This window comes from Carcharodon carcharias, chromosome 2, assembly GCF_017639515.1.
Source record: "Carcharodon carcharias isolate sCarCar2 chromosome 2, sCarCar2.pri, whole genome shotgun sequence".
NCBI lineage: Eukaryota > Metazoa > Chordata > Chondrichthyes > Lamniformes > Lamnidae > Carcharodon > Carcharodon carcharias.
Window position 1 is genome coordinate 225,077,680 of NC_054468.1, and position 19,508 is coordinate 225,097,187.

The 19,508-nt window shown below is 47.2% G+C and overlaps 1 protein-coding gene across 1 annotated transcript; it reads right to left on the reverse strand.

Annotated features, from left to right (window-relative positions):
• Positions 1-1,892: 1,892 nt before the first annotated feature.
• Positions 1,893-19,205, reverse strand: dact2 (dishevelled-binding antagonist of beta-catenin 2). The gene is made up of 4 exons (XM_041181828.1): positions 18,842-19,205; positions 12,037-12,169; positions 4,443-4,745; positions 1,893-3,718 (listed from the first exon to the last, which is right to left on the reverse strand). Exons 1-4 carry the CDS (start codon positions 19,097-19,099, stop codon positions 2,121-2,123), a joined length of 2,292 nt encoding a protein of 763 aa, XP_041037762.1. The 5' UTR covers positions 19,100-19,205; the 3' UTR covers positions 1,893-2,120.
• Between the last annotated feature and the right edge of the window lie 303 nt (positions 19,206-19,508).

Below are 19,508 nucleotides of genomic sequence, written 5' to 3' on the forward strand. Positions count from 1 at the left end.
AATGCAGGTAGTCAAAGTTGAGTTCCAGGAGTTTCTTAAAGGAGGATGGAGAGGCAGAGAGGTTTGGGGAGGGAATTCTAGGGCTTAGGGTCCAGGTAGTTGATAGCACGCTTGCCAGCGGTTAAAATCAGGAATGCTCAAGAGGCTGGAATTGAAGGAGTGAACAAATCCTAGAGAAATCAAGGCCAAGATAGCACTCTCCCCACCCCACCTTCCCCTTAACCCTGGAGTCCTAATCAATTTTAACGCTCCAACCCAACTTGAATCAGCTAACTCCAAGGTTTCAAACGTGAGGGCTCTGGTCTAAAATGCCTTGGCATCACGTCTTGTTTTAACCTTTAAAAAAATTAACTCGCACCTTCACCCTTTATTTAATTGACAAAACAGGGAAGTTTGATTGTGCATGCTAATTTTGGCCATTTCTCGTCTGTTAGACATGGGTAAGAATTCACTAAATTATTGTCAGGGCAGTATTATTTTGGGGAACCAGAAATAGACCTTTGGCTGCGAGCAAGATTACCCCATTTGTCATAGATCAACTGTACACAGCACTCCAGGTGCAGCCTCACCAACACCCTGTACAATTGTAACAAGACTTCCCTATTTTTAAACTCCAACCCCCAAGCAATACAGGCCAAAATTCCACTTGCCTTCTTAACTACCTGCTGCGCCTGCATGCTAACCTTTTGTGTTTCGTGCCCAAGAGCACCCAGATCCCTCTGTGCTGCATTTTTTGGAGTCTCTATCCATTTAAATAATAGCCTGCCCTTTGATTCTTCCCACCAAAGTGCATGAAACTGATTATATTAAGTTATTTTGCCAAATATTTCTTTCCCTAGATGTTCCCCTTTCTATGCAGTCTCCCCCTCCTCACCTCCTGAAGCTGTGAGTTTTTTTTCAATTCATCCATGGGACAAGAACATCACTGGCTAGGCCAGTATTTATTACCCATCCCTAATTGCCCTCGAGGTGGTGGTGAGCCATCTTCTTGAACTGCTGTAGTCCACATGGTGTAAGTACAACCACAGCGCTGTTAGGGTGGGAATTCCAGGATTTTGACCCAGTCTTCTGGGCCCTTCTTTGGGCTTTGGAGATGGTGGTATAGTGGTAAAGTCACTAGACTAGCAATTCAGATGCCCAAGCTATGACCTGGGACATGGGTTCAAATCCCCCAATAACAGTTGGTGGAATTTAAATTCTTCAATTAAAAAAATCAGGAATATAAAGCTAGACTCAGTAATGATGAACATGACAACTATTATGAATTGTTAAAAACCCCATCTGGTTCACTAATGTCCCTTAGGGAAGGAAATCTGCTGTCCTTACCTGATCTGGCCTACATGTGACTCCAGACCCACAGCAATGTGGTTGACTCTTAAATAGCCTAGCAAGCCACTCAATTTAAGGGCAAGGCCAGCAATGTCCACATCCCATGAAAAAAAGGCACCCAATTTTCCATTAAACCTGCAGAGGCATGCATTTAATAATCTCAGATCACCCCACAGCTCTTTACAGCCAATGAACTTTCAAAGTGTGGGCTACTGCTTTAATGCAGGAAACACAGCAAGCTCCCAGTACATCTGCTGGTTGAGGTCTGGAACCCATCCCCCACCCCCTGCCCCCACAATGGTGTTTGCTTTCTAGTTCTTCTTGATAGTTAATTCCACGACAATATTACCCTTTGGGTTAAGACGTTGAATCTGACGTATCTTCCTATTCCTGACCACCCTCACAGTCTCCTTGCATCCCTGATATTTGGGCATTGTGACTTGGGGGATGATATCACTTACACTTGCATCTGCTGACCTGCCTGCCCATCTCAGTATGAACACAGAATCTCAAAAGCAACTGGATCAACTCCGATATCACAAAAGGAACATTTTTATTCTTGCAGTCACACAATACCCTTACAACAGTCAGATCAAGAACATTAATTATTATACACAGTAAAAAGTCAAGTAACTTGCAGTAACTTGTAGCAGGAGCTCTGCCCTAACATAAGAGTCATTTGCAGTTCACAACTGGATGATGCTCTCTTTTTAGAAGGTAATTTCTTTTGTTTCTCGAAACAACGGTGCCCAGTGTGCAGTCTCCATGGGATAGGCCTAGAGTTCACGCCCCTAAACCATGGTCATAACCTTTAAGGTCTCAGGTTGGAATCTCCGGATCTTTTTTTTCAGAGCTTTCGAGGCCTTGATGCGGCAAATCCTGGCCTCGGAGCGGAGGCTCTGTCTGCCCGAGCCCTGAGGCCAGAGGAGGGCCTGCCTGTCTGCTTGGTCCTCGCTCCCGCTTGACTCGCTGTCGCCGAATCGGTTGGCCGTGTGGTCGCTGTGCTCGTCCCCGCTGCTCTCTGCCACGGTGGAGTGGAAGAGCGAGGCACATTCAGCCGAGTACTCCGATTGGTCTGACTCGCTCCGGGCACCCGGTCGCCGGAGGGACCGCGCCCGGCCGGAGCTTGCCGCTTGCGCTGCCCAGTGCCGCCCTGCCTTCTGCCGCTGGGCACTGAAGCAGAGATGGCTGGTGGGCGCCCTGGGGAATATCTCGACAGACGATTGCCACCGACACCGATTGGCCTTGGTCCCTTCCTCACCAGCCATGGGTACTGAGAGCCCACAGAGGGCCTGGCTCTGGAACTCCGGGCCGAAACACGTGGGGTGAAGACTGGACTCTGAGCATGAGCGGCCCGGAGCTTCGAGGCCCGCGCTGGTGGTTGCCATGGCTGCACTCCTGCAGGCGCGATCCCCCTCAGCGGTGGATCTGAAAGCCCCAGCACCTCGGGCGATTGGTCTCTTGCCAGTCCGCATGGCCTCACCATTCCTCCTCTTGATTTTGGCCACTTTGGTCTTGCCACCGGCTGGTAGGATCTGCACCCGGAGCCGGGACTCTGCGGGCACATACTGAGCATGCACAAACCCGCTCTTGGGCAAGGCCTCCCTGCCTCTCCCCGCTGTGACCCCCGACCTCTGGCCGGTCCTCTGAGGCGAGTCAGCGCTGGGTAACTGGCAACTGGCGCAGGCGAGGCCTTTGGAATCTGAGAGGCCTGAGCGGGCACCCGAAACATTGGCCACGGGCAAATCCTTCACCCCCAACCTGAACGGACTGCTGTTGGTGGCGTTAGATTCTCTCCCCAACATATTAGCCGCGGGTGGGATTGTGGAGCAGTCATTAGCCTCCTGTCGCCTCAATCTAGCGCTGGCAGTGGTTTCTGCTGGACGTCCTACATTCCTGCAGCTGTCACCCTGTCGTAAGTCCCTCTCAAATTGGCCCCTCGCCATGAGGGCCTCAGCGGAGAGCGAAAGGTCCTTCTCTTGCATCGCAGCTTTCAGACTCATTTCAGGTCCTCGGTCTGTACCGGCCTTGTTGACCCTGATGGGCTGATGTGGAGCTCGTTTATTGATGCAGCCCAGTCTGGTTTCAACCGGGAATGGCCCACTCACTGGTTTAGACGGTAAGCCACTGCTGCCCGGGCTGGGGCTGTTGTCCATACTGATGGCCCGCTCAGTCAGACAGAACAAAGGGCTCTGCAGAGCCACAGCGTGGAGGGGGCTGGGGTAACTGTACACGTCACTGCTGTTCTTGGAGACCAGGTCACATCGAAACCTTTGATTCAACACAGGGGGCTGTTGCTCACTCCCACCAGGGAAGGCAGATGGGAGAGGTTTCCTGTTGGACACGCCTGGAGGCTCTCTCTGTGATGGTGCGAATCTCTCCAAGTCACCTGTATGGCAAGTGAGAACAATTCACGTTACAATAATGAGAGTCATTGTCCATTGTTCTGTTTCTCTGTCCTGTCACTGGCCTCTATCCCTTCGACAGTCAGCAGGTATAACGTCCCCCCCACCCACACCCCCACACCCCAACAGTCAGTCTCCCCCACCCACCCCTTCAGAGTTAGTCTTCTGCACACCCTTGACAGTCAGTCTCACCCCATAGAGTTGGTCTCCCAACCCCACTACAGTCAGTCTACCTCCCTAACTCAACAGTCAGTCTCAACCCCCACCCCCTTGACAGTCTGACTCCTACATACCCACCCCCATCCACACAGTTGGCATCTCTTCTGCAACCCCTCAACAGTCAGTCTCCCTCCCTCTCTCACAACACCAACATCCCCACCGTCTCCCCTCCTCCACCACAGTTGGTCTTCCCTACCCCCTTCACCCCCTTGATAGTCAGTCCCCCCCCACTCCCCTACTGTTGGTTCCCAGTTGTGTGCACCTCAGTAGGTCTCCCCATGGCCTCAACAATTGGTGTCTCCACACCGTCCCCACCTCCAACAGTTGGTCACCCCACCACCTCAAGAGCCAGTCTCGCTCTCCCACCAACCCCCCCACCCCGCCCAGCCAGTCTCCTCTTGGTCCACCACAGTCTCCCCCACTCCCCGCCTTGAGAGTTGGCCTACCTGCCCCCACCTTGCCTAAAATGAGAGAGAACATCCAGACTACCTGTAGAAACTGGTCTGGATCTGGGGATTCCGAGTCTGTTGATGTTAAAGGCGGGCACTGGCTCGGTGGTGGTCTTGATGCCTCTCCCCGGCCGCTTGCCGGGCCCTTGCTGCTTGAAAGCTGCAGACTGCACGGTGATCTCATCGGCTGACCGGGGACGGTCTTCTGATCTGCTGCCCTTGGTGTCAGCCGGCTGGCTGCAGTGCAGCAGGCTGCCCTGAGAGGACGAATTACACTCACTGTACATGGAAGTGCAGGAGTTGGAGAGGGAGCAGGAGCCCCCGTCACTGAGCTCATAAAACCCTGCAGATCACAAACCAAATCACATTTAGGCAACAAGCATCACACAGGGGCTCAAAAAGCAAAGAGCTGCAGATTAGTGAAAACCTGGAATACGACATGGAAGATGCTGCAGGCACTCAGCAGGTCAAGCAGCGTCTGTGGGGGAGGGGGAAAACAAGAGAATAGAGAGTGTGTGTTACTGGTTCAGGTCAATGACCTGTTAATCAGAAGAAACACAAGAAATAGGAACAGGAGTAAGACAGTCCATCGAGCCTGTTCCACCATTTGATTCATTCATGGGATGTGGGTGTCACTGGCAAGGCCAGCACTTATTGCCCATCCCTAATTGCCCTTGAGAAACTGTGTAGCTTGCTAGGTCATTTCAGAGGGCATTTAAGAGTCAACCACATTGCTGTGGGTCTGGAATCACATGTAGGCCAGACCAGGTAAGGTTTCCTTCCCTAAAGGACATTACTGAACTAGATGGGTTTTTACAACAATCGACAATGGCTTCATGGTCATCATTAGACTTTTAATTCCAGACTCTTTTATTGAATTCAAATTCCACCATCTGCCATGGTGGGATTCGAACCTGGGTCCCTTGAGCATTACCCTGGATCTCTGGGTTACTAGTCCAGTGACAATACCACTTCAACTGACTTTGGGCTTCAGCTCCATATTCCCGCCCGTTCCCTGTATCCCTTGATTCACTGAAAGACCAAAGATCAAAAATCTATCTATCTCAGCCTTAAATGTATTTAGTGATGGAGCATCCACAACGCTTTAGGGTAGAGAATTCCAAAGATTCACAACCCGTTCTCCTTATCTCAGTCCTAAATGATCAATCCCTTATCCTGAAGCTGTGCCCCCGTGTTTTAGATTCCCCAACTGGTGGAAACTTCTCAGCAGCAACCCAATCAAGCCCCTTCAGAATCTTGTATATTTCAATGAGATCGCCTCTCATTCTTACAAACTCCAGAGAATATCGGCCCAATTTACTCGGCCTCTCATCATAGGTCAACCCCCCATCCCAGGGAACAATTTAGTGAACCTTCACTGCGCCGCCTCCATTGCAAGTATAGCTTACCTTAAATATGGAAAAAAATTAAAATTAGAAATGTACCAAATGCAGTTGACACATAGGATGATCCAAGAGATTTGGTTTTGTTACTGAGAGAAAATTTTAAACACTGGAGAAAAGTAAAGGTGTCGCATGGAATTTGCAAGACAGGAACAGGCCATTCAGTCCAAATGCTCCATGCCAGCGGTCATGATCCACACGAGACCATTCCTACCTTACCGCATCTTACTCTCATCAGCATTTGCACCATGATTGGACAATTTAAATCATCACTGAGCGAATTGGAAAGGGAGCCAAGATAGGCGAAGACCATCTTCCAGTCAACATGACGTTAATAGGATTTTTCTGGGAAGCGGCCTAAACCATAGAACCCAAACAGACAAAATATGCTGAGGGTTTACAGTGCATCAAGAGAAAGCCAAGGGAGACTATGCTCAGCTCATGCAAACTGGTTTTAGGAAGACTGCAGACAAGAGCCAGACTGACCCCAAGGATAAAGGAACTGAGCAGAGATTGGAGAAGCTTAAAATCTGCAGACCTTGAAAGACAAATCAATCAATAAATCCTGAACGTTGTAATAGCAATCATGGTAGTACAGTTGCCGACCCTAGATTGGCCTGGAGTCTCCAGGGATCAAAGATCTATCTCCAGGTCACAGCTGTCTGCAACCCTGGAGAAAAATCATCCAGGCATTAACTTTTTTTTGTCATTTTCTTTGAACATTTCTCTTTACCAGATATAAAAACATTGAGGGGGTGGGGGGCAGAAAAAAGGGTTCGGCAGATGGACAAGCATCATCCGATTGGGTAATGAGTCTTTTTGCTTCCAATTGGTGTAGGAAGGCAGCCTGTCACAAGGATGGATGTGTTGGCCGACTAACAGCTGGAGTGTGGGGACAAGTCATGTGATGAAATCTCCAGGGATACATTTCATCAAGGCCCACATGAGCCCCAGCTATGCCTGTCTCTTTATGGGGTATGTGGAACATTCCTTGTTCCAGTCCTACTCCGGCCCCCTTCCACAACTCTTTCTCCGGTACATCGATGACTGCTTCGGTGCTGCTTCATGCTCTCGTCGGGACTTGGAAAAATTTATTAATTTTGCTTCCAATCTCCACCCCTCCATCATTTTCACATGGTCCATCTCTGACACTTTCCTTCCCTTCCTTGACCTCTCTGTCTCAATCTCTGGCGATAGACTGTCCACCAATATCCATTACAAGCCTAATGACTCCCACAGCTACCTCGACTACAGCTCCTCACACCCCGCTTCCTGTAAGGACTCCATCCCATTCTCTCAGTTCTTTCGCCTCCGTCGCATCTGTTCTGATGATGCTACCTTCAAAAACAGTTCCTCTGACATGTCCTCCTTCTTCCTTAACCAAGGTTTGCCACCCATGGTCGTTGACAGGGCCCTCAACCGTGTCCGGCCCATCTCCCGCGCATCTGCCCTCACGCCTTCTCCTCCCTCCCAGAAACATGGTAGGGTCCCCCTTGTCCTCACTTATCACCCCACCAGCCTCCGCATTCAAAGGATCATCCTCCTCCATTTCCGCCAACTCCAGCATGATGCCACCACCAAACACATCTTCCCTTCACCCCCCCTGTCGGCATTCTGTAGGGATCGTTCCCTCCGGGACACCCTGGTCCACTCCTCCATCACCCCCTACTCCTCAACCCCACCTATGGCACCACCCCATGCCCACGCAAAAGATGCAACACCTGCCCCTTCACTTCCTCTCTCCTCACCGTCCAAGGACCCAAACACTCCTTTCAAGTGAAGCAGCATTTCACTTGCATTTCCCCCAACTTAGTCTACTGTATTCGTTGCTCCCAATGTGGTCTCCTCTACATTGGAGAGACCAAATGTAAACTGGGCGACCGCTTTGCAGAACACCTGCGGTCTGTCCGCAAGAATGACCCAAACCTCCCTGTCGCTTGCCATTTTAACACTCCACCCTGCTCTCTTGCCCACATGTCTGTCCTTGGCTTGCTGCATTGTTCCAGTGAAGCCCAACACAAACTGGAGGAACAGCTCCTCATCTTACGACTAGGCACTTTACAGCCTTCTGGACTGAATATTGATTCAACAACTTTAGATCTTGAACTCCCTCCTCCATCCCCACCCCCCTTCCGTTTCTTCCCCTTTCCTTTTGTTTTTTCCAATAACTTATATAGATTTTTCTTTTCCCACCTATTTCTATTATTTTTAAATCTTTTATGCCCTGCTAGTCTTTCCACCCCACCCCCACTAGAGCTGTACCTTGAGTGCCCTACCATCCATTCTTAATTAGCACATTCGTTTAGATAATATCACCACCTTCAACACCTCTTTGTTCTTTTGTTCCTTTGTGACATCTTTTGATTATCTGCTCCTATCACTGCTTGCTTGTCCCTACAACCACACCACCATCCCCCCTACCTTAAACCAGCTTATATTTCACCCCTCTCCTAATATTCACTCAGTTCTGCTGAAGGGTCATGAGAACTCGAAACGTCAACTCTTTTCTTCTCCGCCGATGCTGCCAGACCTGCTGAGTTTTTCCAGGTAATTCTGTTTTTGTTTTGGATTTCCAGCATCCGCAGTTTTTGTTTTTATATACATTTTATCACAGTTGGCAATCCCGCATGCCCAGAGCTTCATAAATGACTGGTTAGGCCCCAGCTGCAGTATTGTGAACAAATGTGGGTACCACACTTCAGAAAAGATGTAAAGGGTTTAGAAAGGCAGCAGAGGAGGGTCAACAGGATGATACCAGGGCTGAGAGACTTGCTATGAAGGGACATTGGAGAGTTAGGGCCACTCTCTTTGGAACAGCGGAGGCTAAGAGTTTTAAGAGGTTTTCTAGGTTAAGAAAGGCTTTGACAGACAAAATCTATTCTCTCTGGTGACTGGGCCAATTACCAGAGAACATAGGTTCAAAATCGAAAAAGATCGAGAGGAGAGACACGGTGACATTTTTCACTCTGGAGATGTTGGGACCTGGAACGTTCTAGCCTAATTGGTGATGGAAATCAATTCCATAAATAATTTGAAAATGGGAATTGGAAAGGCAATTTTGTTTTCAAGTTCTTTCACAGGATGTGGGCATTGCTGGCTAGGCCAGCATTTGTTGCCCATCCCTAATTCCCCCATGAGAAGGTGGTGGTGAGCTGCCTTCGTGAACCGCTGCCGTCCATGTGGTGTAGGTACACCCACAGTGCTGTTAGGGAGGGAGCTCCAGGATTTTGACCCAGCGACAGTGAAGGAACAGCGATATATTTCCAAGTCAAGATGGTGAATGGCTTGGAGGGAAACTTCCATGTGGTGGTGTTCCCATCGAACTGCAGCCCTTGTCCTTCTAGGTGGTAGCAGTCATGAGTTTGGAAGGTGCTGTCTCACAAGATTGAATGTAGGCTTAAACTGGCTTGTTCAACAGTCGATTCAGTATAAGGTTCTGACTACTCCTGAAGATCTTGTACTCATGTTCTTGCTGATGTTGTGTGTCAGGATTGATAACAAAAATGAGTAAGGGTTGGCCATTCTGCTGCTTCAGCGAGCCTGTCAGAATCTGCCTGCCTGGAGGGCCAGAGCATTAGGATTATCCACGTGCCTGAGGCTCCGTGGCTGAAGTGGAAGGGCCTTAACGGTGTTAAGCATCAGGGGAAATCTTAAAATAGAAGCAGCCCTTGGGCTGCGTTTACAGCACCGACATTGTTAATGATGTGGCGGAGCTGAGACTGGAGCCCACAGGCAGCAGACAGGCACGCACCCGGGCTGAATGTTTCAAACCGGAACCTCGGCCTGAATTTTACCCTTGGCGGGCTCGCGTGAATCAGCGGGCCTGGGACTGATCGGGAAAAGGACCGCCGACTGCGATCGGCCCCCCCGATGATGGTTGGCCAATTAAACAGCCAACCCCCCAGTGTGAAACGAGCGCTGAAAACCTCAGCGCTGCCGGGGTGAGAGGTGGGCAATGATGTCACCGCAGCCGCGGGCGATGATGTCACCGTAGGCGATGATGTCACCGCAGCTGCGGGCGATGTCACCGCGGGCGATGATGTCACCGCAGCCGCGGGCGAGCGCTGTGAGAGAGCTCCCTGAGGGCAGACCACTGCCTTAGGGGAGCTGCAGACCTTCAAATGATTAAATAAAGGTTTAAAAAGCTGCGATAAAATGTCCAGGCATCACAATAATCATGCACCTGAAAATATAACTCAAAAGTGCTATCCACAGATATTTATTTTGTATTCTACTTCATAACAGAGATTTCATCCAGCCCGTAGATGAGGTTTGATGAGAAAGGTAAAGGCCGCCTGGACGATTTGCCCCTCCGCCAACCGTGAGGTTGGACCAGCCACAAAAAATCGGGAGACAATTGCGCCATTATTGGGCTTATTTGCCCTCGTAATTGTCGGCGGGCACACCTCCAACTTTTGCGCGCGCCCACTGAGGGAAATATCGCCCGAGTGTGCGATGACATCGGGACACTCACCCAATATCATCTCGCCCGATTTTACGCCCGATCGGGTTGGGGGTCACGCCATAAAATTCTGCCCCTATAGAATAGACTGGGAGATGTGATTGTATAAGCACAGCGGGATAAGGGACCCGATACAAATGCATTAAGCACCTGTGCGATTAGTTTGCGATGTGTAGTCGTTGGACGCACACCGACGCTGTTGTGTTACTTATTCAACAGGGGGAGCTTAGTCACAGACCAAACCCTCTTATTCACACGGTAAGGTGCCTGAAGTGTAGGAGGAGGACAAATAACCAACAGCACGGTCGCTGAGAAGAGGAGGTATGCGGACTCGAAACGTTATCTCTGTTTTTCCCTCCACAGACGCTGTTAGACCTGCTGAGATTTCCCAGCATTTTCTGTTCGTTTCAGCATGTGGCTGAAGCAGGATCTGACAGGGATAAAGCGCAGAGTTTAGAACCTGGTAAAAGAACTGGTTAATCTTCCATTATTTTCAAATCCAGTTCAACTCAAGAAATACAACGAGGAGGTTACATTAAGTTACCAGCACATGAACAGGCCATTCAGCCCAACTGGTCTATGCTGGTGTCTATTTATATACAAAGCTCCTCTCACCCTACCACCATAGCCACTCATTTCTTTTTCTCCCTCTCATCTACGTATCTAGCTCCCCTTAAATGCGCCTTTGTTTTAAATTTATCCTTTCATGGGATGTGGCTGTCGCTGGCAAGGCCAGCATGTGTTGCCCATCCCTAATTGCCCTTGAACTGAGTGGCTTGCTACGCCATTGTAAAAGGCAGTTAAGAGCCAACTACGTTGTAGTGGATCTGGAGACTGAACCAGGCAAGGACAGTAGATTTCCCCCCCCCCCTAAAAGGGGCATTAGTGAACCAGATGGTTTTTTTTACAACAATCGCTGATAGTTGTCATGGTCACCATTACTGAGACGAGTTTTAAATTCCAGATTAGTTAGCTGAATTGAAATTCTACCAGCTGCCATGGTGGGATTTGAACCCATGTCCCCAGAGCATTAGCCTCTGGATTACTAGTCCAGTGACATTATCACTACACCACTGTGTCCCCCCTGAAGGGCACATCTGTTATGCCATGTGTTAGCGAGTTCCACTTTCTCACCACTTTCTGCAACAGCTTACATTTATATAGCGCCTTTAATGTAATAAAACATCCCAAGGCACTTCACAGGAGGAGAAAGTTATAAAACAAAATGTGACACTGAGCCACATTGGGGGTATTAGGTCAGATGACCGAAATCTTGCCCAAAGAGGTTGATTTTAAGGAGTCTTAAAGGAGGAAAGTGGAGGGAGGGAATTCCAGAAATTAGGACCTGGGTGAAAGTGTTTTCCTGAATTCTTTATTAGATTTATTAGTGACTGTCCTATATTTGTGGCCCCTAGTTTTAGACCCCTCCATAAATGGAGACATCACCTCTACATCTACCCTATCAAACCTTCTCATAATTTTGCACCACACACTCAAAGGTAACTAGTAAGTAAATGGCTCCTGTCAGGTTCACGGAACCAAGGCAGGCAGATGAAGTTTAAGGTACAAATCAGCCGCCATCTATTTGAATGGCCAAACGAGTTCGATGGGGCTGAATGGCCTCCTCCTCCTGTTCCTACGTTCCTGCAAACATGCACACTTATGTGGTCTGCCTCGCCATCTAAACAGGACTAAGGCTCGAAAATCCTGCCAAGTGCAGGGGACATTGGGATTCTGCAGCCACGAAGCTGCCACCCAGCAGACGTTACCTGAGCTCGGCCTGCTGTCGCTCTCCAGTTGCTCGGTGGAAGCCTTGTTAACATCGAGCTTGAGCTCGCTAATTTGTCGGTCCAAATGTTGCAGATGAATTTTCAGCCCTGCATCTTGTTTTCTTAAATGTGACTGGAAACCAAACAAGAGAATTTTACTCAAAAAAAAACAAAACCAGAAAGACAGTTTTTAAAAAGAAACAATTGACTTTTTAACGTTCAGCTGGGAAAGTTATAAGAGCCGATTTCAGCTGTTTTACGATTATGGGAAGCCAGCAGGGTCCTGGTTTAATATAAATGGGTTAAGCTCAGGAGGAGGCCCTCAGCCTCGAAGGTGTACATTGTATATATAACCGGTAATGAAACGCATAATGACAAGTATACACCAGAGTGCCACACATTGTATTGAAATAAACTGATGAGGATTGCACTTAATGTAATTTCAAATCTGAACTGTTACATAAGGTACCTTTACAAATTTTATGTACTTTTCTTCCCCCAAAAATAATAGCAATGAGGAGGGCAAAGTTCATCCCGAGCAGCCCCATAACACGGGTCTCTGTGCTCTAAGGGTAGTTCTCAAGGATGCACAGAGAAAGACGCTCTTTTGGTCCACCCAAAACTAACTGGTCTTCCAACGTAAAGAGCTGTCCACAACCGAATGTCGCAGACTAGCACATTCCAAAGTCCACCAAGGGACGCACTAAAGTTTGGGGTAGCCGCCCACCCCAAAATGGGGTAAAGCCACCATCTAAGGCCCACCCACGGTGGTATACAGAGGGGCTGTGACCCATGTAAAACCCCTTGGGCTGTAAGCACCAGATGCTCGAGATGAAAAGTATCCCGTAAACATGACCTGCAATCATTACCGTGGGTGTTGGTGCATAAGTCGGCTCCTGAAGCCTTGAAAAATCCCTCCAAAAACAAGAGGTTGACTTAGACATGGAGTATAAAAGCAAACCACCGGCGTGAGTGGGAGCCAACTTTGTTGTTCACCAGGCAAGGGTCTGCATTACACTCTTCATGACACAGCCCCTATAACCTGCTTGGTCTCTTGCACCCAGTTATAAGCTACCAGTAAGTAAAACACTCGTTTGTGAAAAATAAACTGAGGCTACTAATGCGATCTACAGTTAAGTGTAGTGAGGCACCGCAGAGTGCCACACGCTGTACTGAAAGAAATTGAACTTGCGTTTTATCAAATGTCAGATTCGAACTTTTATGTACTTATACTTTATTCATAAAATTTGTTTATTTTATGAAAAAAAAGCAACGAGGCAGGCAATTCAGCCCACCTAACCATGGTATCCGTCCCTGTAACAACTCCAGTGATTCTGCCTCTATAACATCTCCCATCAAAACTACATTGGCAGAGCCAATCCCTCCATTCTACCTGTGAAAACAGTGGGACTCTGGACATCCAAGGCAGCAAGAAAGGTAAATGGTAGAGAGAGTGCGCTGTTCATAAAATTCATGATCCCTACTTCACCATAGACTCCCTGCCATGTCTTTACATAAAGGAAGAAAGAGATTTGCATTTACATAGCACTTTCACACAACCTCCAAAGTTCTTTACAGCCTATGAAGTGTAGTGTAGTCACTATTGTAATGTAGGAAATAACAGCTAATTTGTGGACAGCAAACTCTGACAGCTACACAACTTACAGTTATTTACAGCTACTTGATAACAACCTGCTCACCTATTCTTAAGTGGTGTGATTGAAAGATAAATGCTGGTCAGGACACATGGGAGAACCGCTGATCTTCTTCAAATAGGGCCACTAGACCTTTTGAACACCTAACTAGACAAGTTTAACATCTCAGCTGAAGAAATTTGTGCTGAAGATGAAGCAAGCCTCAAACCCTCAATCCTCTGATCAGGAGTCAGAGTGTTACCAATTGAGCCACAGCTGATACCTTGCACATAAGATTAACACCTTACACATTAAGGGAGACAGTGACGTAGTGGTGAAGTCACTAAACTCATAATCCAGAGGCCCAGGCTAATGGGCTAATGTAATTAGTACTCTGCCAATGTAATTTTGATGAGAGATGTTATAGAGGCAGGCCAAGGCTAATGCTCTGGGGACATGGGTTCAAATCTCACCATGACAGCTGGTGGAGTTTAAATATAAAACAGGAATACAAAGCTGGTCTCAGCAATGGTAACCAGGAAACTATCATGAAATGTTGCAAAAACCCATCTGGTTCACTTATGTCCTTTAGGGAAGGAAATCTGAAAAGCTTACCTGTGACTCCAGACCCACAACAATGCGGTTGACTCTTAATTGCCCTTTGAAATGGCCTAGCAAGCCACTCAAGTCAAGGGCAATTAGGGATGGCCAGTGACACCCACATCCCATGGAAGAATAAAAAAACGCACATTGCAGCACAGAGTGGTGTCTGAACACAGATCCTTCCTGATCCACACATTTGAGTCCCCATACTGGGAAACACCAGCCAAGTATATAAGAGTTTATCAGTAAAAAAAAATAAAATATATATATACAATATATATCTTTGCTTAAATGAGAAGGAAAATAGATAAAGTTACTTCCAAGAATGACAGAGTCTGAAGTGATTTATATTTGGTGTGTCTGTTTACAGCTTCACAATGACCCGAATCCACATCAAGAACTGGCTAATGTGCAGCCAGAGCATCCTGAAGTCTAGTCTTTCTTGATTAATGGCAGTGGGTCACAAAAAGCCGTCCTGAAGATATACAGCGGTCATTGATAATTCAGGGCATTGTAAAGATCTCATTTCAGCCATTTCAAGAAAAACAAAGACATTAATCGTGAATATGCGATGCATGTATTCGGTTTCCTATAATTATAGCTTTCAAAATGTGCCTGTAAAGAGAGAGAGAGAGAGAGAGAGCACGAGCGAGAGAGAGAAGCAACCATGTACAGCAGTTAAAAACTGACGAGGAAGATGAAAGCAAAAAAAAACTGTAATTCTTCTGTGTGACATTCGACCTTGTCACGCTCCAGGTATTGCAAGGAATAAAGCATCATTTTGCACAGGAGACCATTCAGCCCAGTGTTCCTCTACTGGGTCTTTGGAAGAGCTATCCAATTAGTCCCACTTTCCATCTCTTTCCCTGCAGCCCTTTAAATTTGCTTTTAGCAAGTATATGTGTAATTCCTTTTAAAAATTACTATTGAATCTGCACCCTTTCTGGCACTGTATTCCAAATCATAACAACTCATATAATATGTATATCATATATTTCACTCTGGCACATGGCTCCCCCTGCTTGCTCAGTTGGATTGTAGCTGTGCCCACATGAGTCCAAAAACTCCAGCCTCAGTCCTAGTCATTTTGAAGGCAGCTTACCTCAGCCCCTGTGTCAAATTAGGGGGCGGGATGCAATCTCTGTCCCCAAGGCTAGGGAGGAGCCACGAGGGGCTATCGCTCCTGACTGCTACTTGGTGACCCCTTTGCTAGCCAGTCCCCATGCATCAGGTGAGAACAAGAGCAGGCTCAGCTGTGATGCCTTCCACAGTCAAGCAGCTCTGTCACTCCAGACTTGGTGCACAGATATTGTACTAATGGCCAATTGGAATGGGCACTCATGGAATGGCCCATATTGTCATCAGGGGGTGAAAGGTTATTGGGGGATAGGCGGGAATGCAGAATTAAGGTTACAAATCAGATCAGCCATGATCTTATAGAATGGTGCGGGCAAGCTCGAGGGGCTGATTGGCCTACTCTTGCTCCTAACTCACATACTCAGAAGGTAAAATTGAAGGAGAAAAATTGGCGCATAATGACAAAGGTCAAAATGCCAATCCAATTTATGAAAGTTTGTGTCATAACTCAAACCATCCCTGTGAAAGGTGATTTTCCTTCCAGTTGTTTGATGCCAACAGCAGCTCTCCATGGATGCAAAAGATCCCATGGCACTAATTCAAAGAAGGACAGGGGAGTTGTCCTTAGTACCCTGGCCAATGTGCAGCCAACGTGTAAAGCGATTCAGGATGTCTTGCCAATTTTATAGGCACCATATAAATGCAATATTTTGTTTTCTTTTCTGAGCGATCTCTAGCGGAAAGTCTAAGTGTGAGAAAGAAAGGTGAGGTTAGGATTGCTCAGCAGACACCCCTGAATGTCAACATTATATAGCACCCTTCATGACCCCAGGACATTTCAAAGTATTTTACAGCTTTTCAAGCGTTGTAATATGGTTGGCAGCCAATATAGTGCACAGCAAGCTCCCACAAACACATGGTGTGATAATGACCAGATAATCCGCTTTTGTGATGTTGAGCGAGGGATAAACATTGACCAGGACACCAGGGGGGATCTCCCCTGCGCTTCTTTGATATAGCACCATTGGATCTCTCGTATCCGCCTGAAGGAGCCTCGATTTAATGTCTCATCCAAAAGGTTGCACCTCCAACACTGCGGCACTCCCTCAGCGCCGCACTGGAGTGTCGGCCTTGATGTTTGTGCTCAGGCACTGGAGGGGGAGTTGAACCCAGAACCTTGTGGCGCTACCAACCAAGCCACAACTAACGCTGTTTGACTATCCTGACTCATTCAGGGAAGGCACCAGAGGCTGAGTGGCCCATCTTAGTGCCCACTGTAAAACAGCAGAAAAGGTAAAAGGGGAAAAATATTGCCAGCAAGTGCTGCAAAACAGAAACAAAGAGGAAATGATACATTTAAGAAGCAGGTCACGCCAATCTATGAATGAATAGGTGATCTCACAACCTGGAAACACACAATTATCAACCTATAGCTTTTTAATCAGATAGATTCGCCCAAACAGGAGGTTTGTCAAAGTCAATTGTTCCCTGTCTGCCTTTAATTAACAGGTACGGCTGCTATTTACATGGTCACTCCCTCCTTTTCAATGCCCCATTCTTCTCAAGGAGGATTTCTCCCTTTGTTTGATTTCCTAAGCATCTTTATCTTATCTTTTTTTTTGTCCAAAGTGAAACAAGCCTTCATTCCCCCAGATGCTTCTCCTCTCCCCGGTTCACTTGGTCATGTTACCCCATGTTGACTGTGCGCCGCGCTGTCGGAGGTGCTGCCTTTTGGATGAGACGTCAAACCGAGGCCTGTCTGCTCTCTCAGGCGGACATGGCACTATTTCGAACAAGAGCTTGGGGGCGTTATCCTCAGTATCTGGGTTAATATTTATGCCCCAACTAATATCACTAGTTTGGATTATTTGATCATTGTCACATTATTGTTTATGGGAGTTTGCAGTGCACAGATTGGCTGCCACATTTTCTGCTTTACAACAGCAGTCACACCTCAAATCACACTATACTGGCTGTACAAATTGGCCATTGAAAGGCGCTATACAAATGCAAGTCTGTCTTTTCAATGGAAGATAACCTGAAATATGCAGAAACTTTTAGAGTTTGCCTTTTGACTGTGGGCAGCTGGAATCCTGTTGGTGGAATGGGTTGGGATATCCCCCCGGGAAGGGGGGCTGGCGGTGGGGGGTGGAATGGGGGATGGGGGGCTTGGAGAGGAATGCACATCTGCATTGAATGAGAATAGTCAGCAGCTCGCCACCGGAAAAGCTGCAGCCCAGAGAGAGAGAGAGAGAGAGCGAGCGGGGTGTGGGCTTGGGAAGAGGGCCTGCCCAGTTTTTACACTCAGTTGATGAGCTGTTGATGTTTTAAGTGTGGACAGACGATCTGTGTAAATGCAACCCGATGTGTATCCCGTTCAGTGTGGATTGAGGCTCGATGAGGCGATCATGGACATCGAATTAGCCGCGAAAAAAACACCTCCCCCACACCCCACCCCAGACAGCAGCTATTCAACCAAGGGATGCTATGATCCATTGTGGATCTTTCACCATTTAATCTAGGACTTTTTTTAATTAAAAAATTAATTAAAAAAAGTAAAACTATGAATGCCTTAGTTATGTTCACATGTGAACTTTCAAAATAGAGATAAACAGGGCATAAAGTTTACGGAGTGGCCGGAGTTTGGAACATTTCTGACCGTTGACTTCAGTCACGCTTTGAGGAGAAATATTCATCAAAAATTAATTAAATTTATATAAAACCCTTACTTATATGCACGCGGACCCTTCTATTTAATCCCTAAATATATTCCTATAATTTTAAATATAAGTTTGACCCCTATATGAAACATTGAAATATATAAGCATATATAACTGCTGAACATATAAAACTTAAATACACTTACACATGTCTATTATATGTTCAGCAGTTATGTATGCTTATGTATTTAAAGGTTCTCTTGTTTAAGAATTCTACAAATTAGTACTTTACATAATAACTATATATAAAATACTAATATATTTGGAGAATTCTTAAACAATAGAGAACCCTTATACATAAGCGTATATATTAAATACATAAATTGTCCTTGCATGTGAATATATATTGTTGGAACCCTTACACGAAGCCCTTAGGGGAAAAAAATCTTATTTTTAAATGCGTAGAATATATAACCGTTAGAAATATATATATAGACACTGTGTATACACAGCAAGTCCTGGGTTTTACAACGAAAAACGCAAATATTTAAGGCGAACAATGGATGGTTTCATTGTTTCACTCCATCACTTTTAGACCAAATAACTGGTAATGAAGTTATTGATTTCCTCCCGGTTTGGAGTAACTTTTTTAAAAAAAAATATAAGATCAAAGGGGGAAAGTTTCAAATGAAATCAAAGCAATGTTATTATTTGCGGTTTTAAAAAATCATAATGTGTAGCCATAAAATGACAGCCGCCAGGTTGGAAGTTGTTTCTCGCTGTGGGTTGAAGGGTGGGGGGGGTGTGAGATGATTGGAAAGTTCCTCTTACCAGTTGCTCCTTCAGGGCGCTCAGGGTAGATTCCAAACTCCGCTCCCCAGCGCAGCTCTGCCGGCTCCCCTCGTCCCCGCCGAGCTTCGCGCTGGGGGGCTCCGTCTCCAGGGCCCGTCTTACCAGCTCCCTCTGCTTCTCCTTCAGTAGCTCCAGCTCCTGCAACCCCGCCAGGGCTGCCTGCAGCCTCTCACCCGCCCGGCAGCGGTCGAAGGCGGCCGAAGACGCAGGCACGGGTCGGTGCCTCCTGTTTAACATCGCGCACTGTCCCTGGGCTTAGCAGATATTATTTTTCCACCTTCCCCCTCCCGGCCTTAAACTATTGGAAGGTGCAATAATCAGGGGGGTGGTGGCGGGGTGGGGGGGTCAGTTTCCAGAGAGAGAAAAGCTGATTCACTTGAGGGAAGAAGAACAACTATTTATCACCTTCAACTCCACAAACTACTTGCTGACAAACTAAACGCCAGCCCACCTGCTCAATGCAGTCTCTATCATCCCTGCCCTCCCCACTATTCCCAAAATCATAAGGCAGCCTTTAATTGGTGAGACTAGTTTTACACCCTAATCGTCATCAGTTCCTGGGACCTGCCCATACACTTCGGAAACCTTCCTGCCGCTTAAGATGCCCCCATTTGAATACATGTGACATGAGGCAGATGTGCTTAAG

Bases quoted from the DNA above. Each gene is read 5' to 3' on its own strand.
- dact2 (XM_041181828.1), bottom strand. From the start codon at position 19,099: ATGTTAAACAGGAGGCACCGACCCGTGCCTGCGTCTTCGGCCGCCTTC. The intron at 12,170-18,841 runs GTAAGAGGAACT...TTTGGTTTCCAG, and splicing joins GCGCCCTGAAGGAGCAACTG to TCACATTTAAGAAAACAAGA. The intron at 3,719-4,442 runs GTAGTCTGGATG...CTTGCCATACAG, and splicing joins ATCCAGACCAGTTTCTACAG to GTGACTTGGAGAGATTCGCA.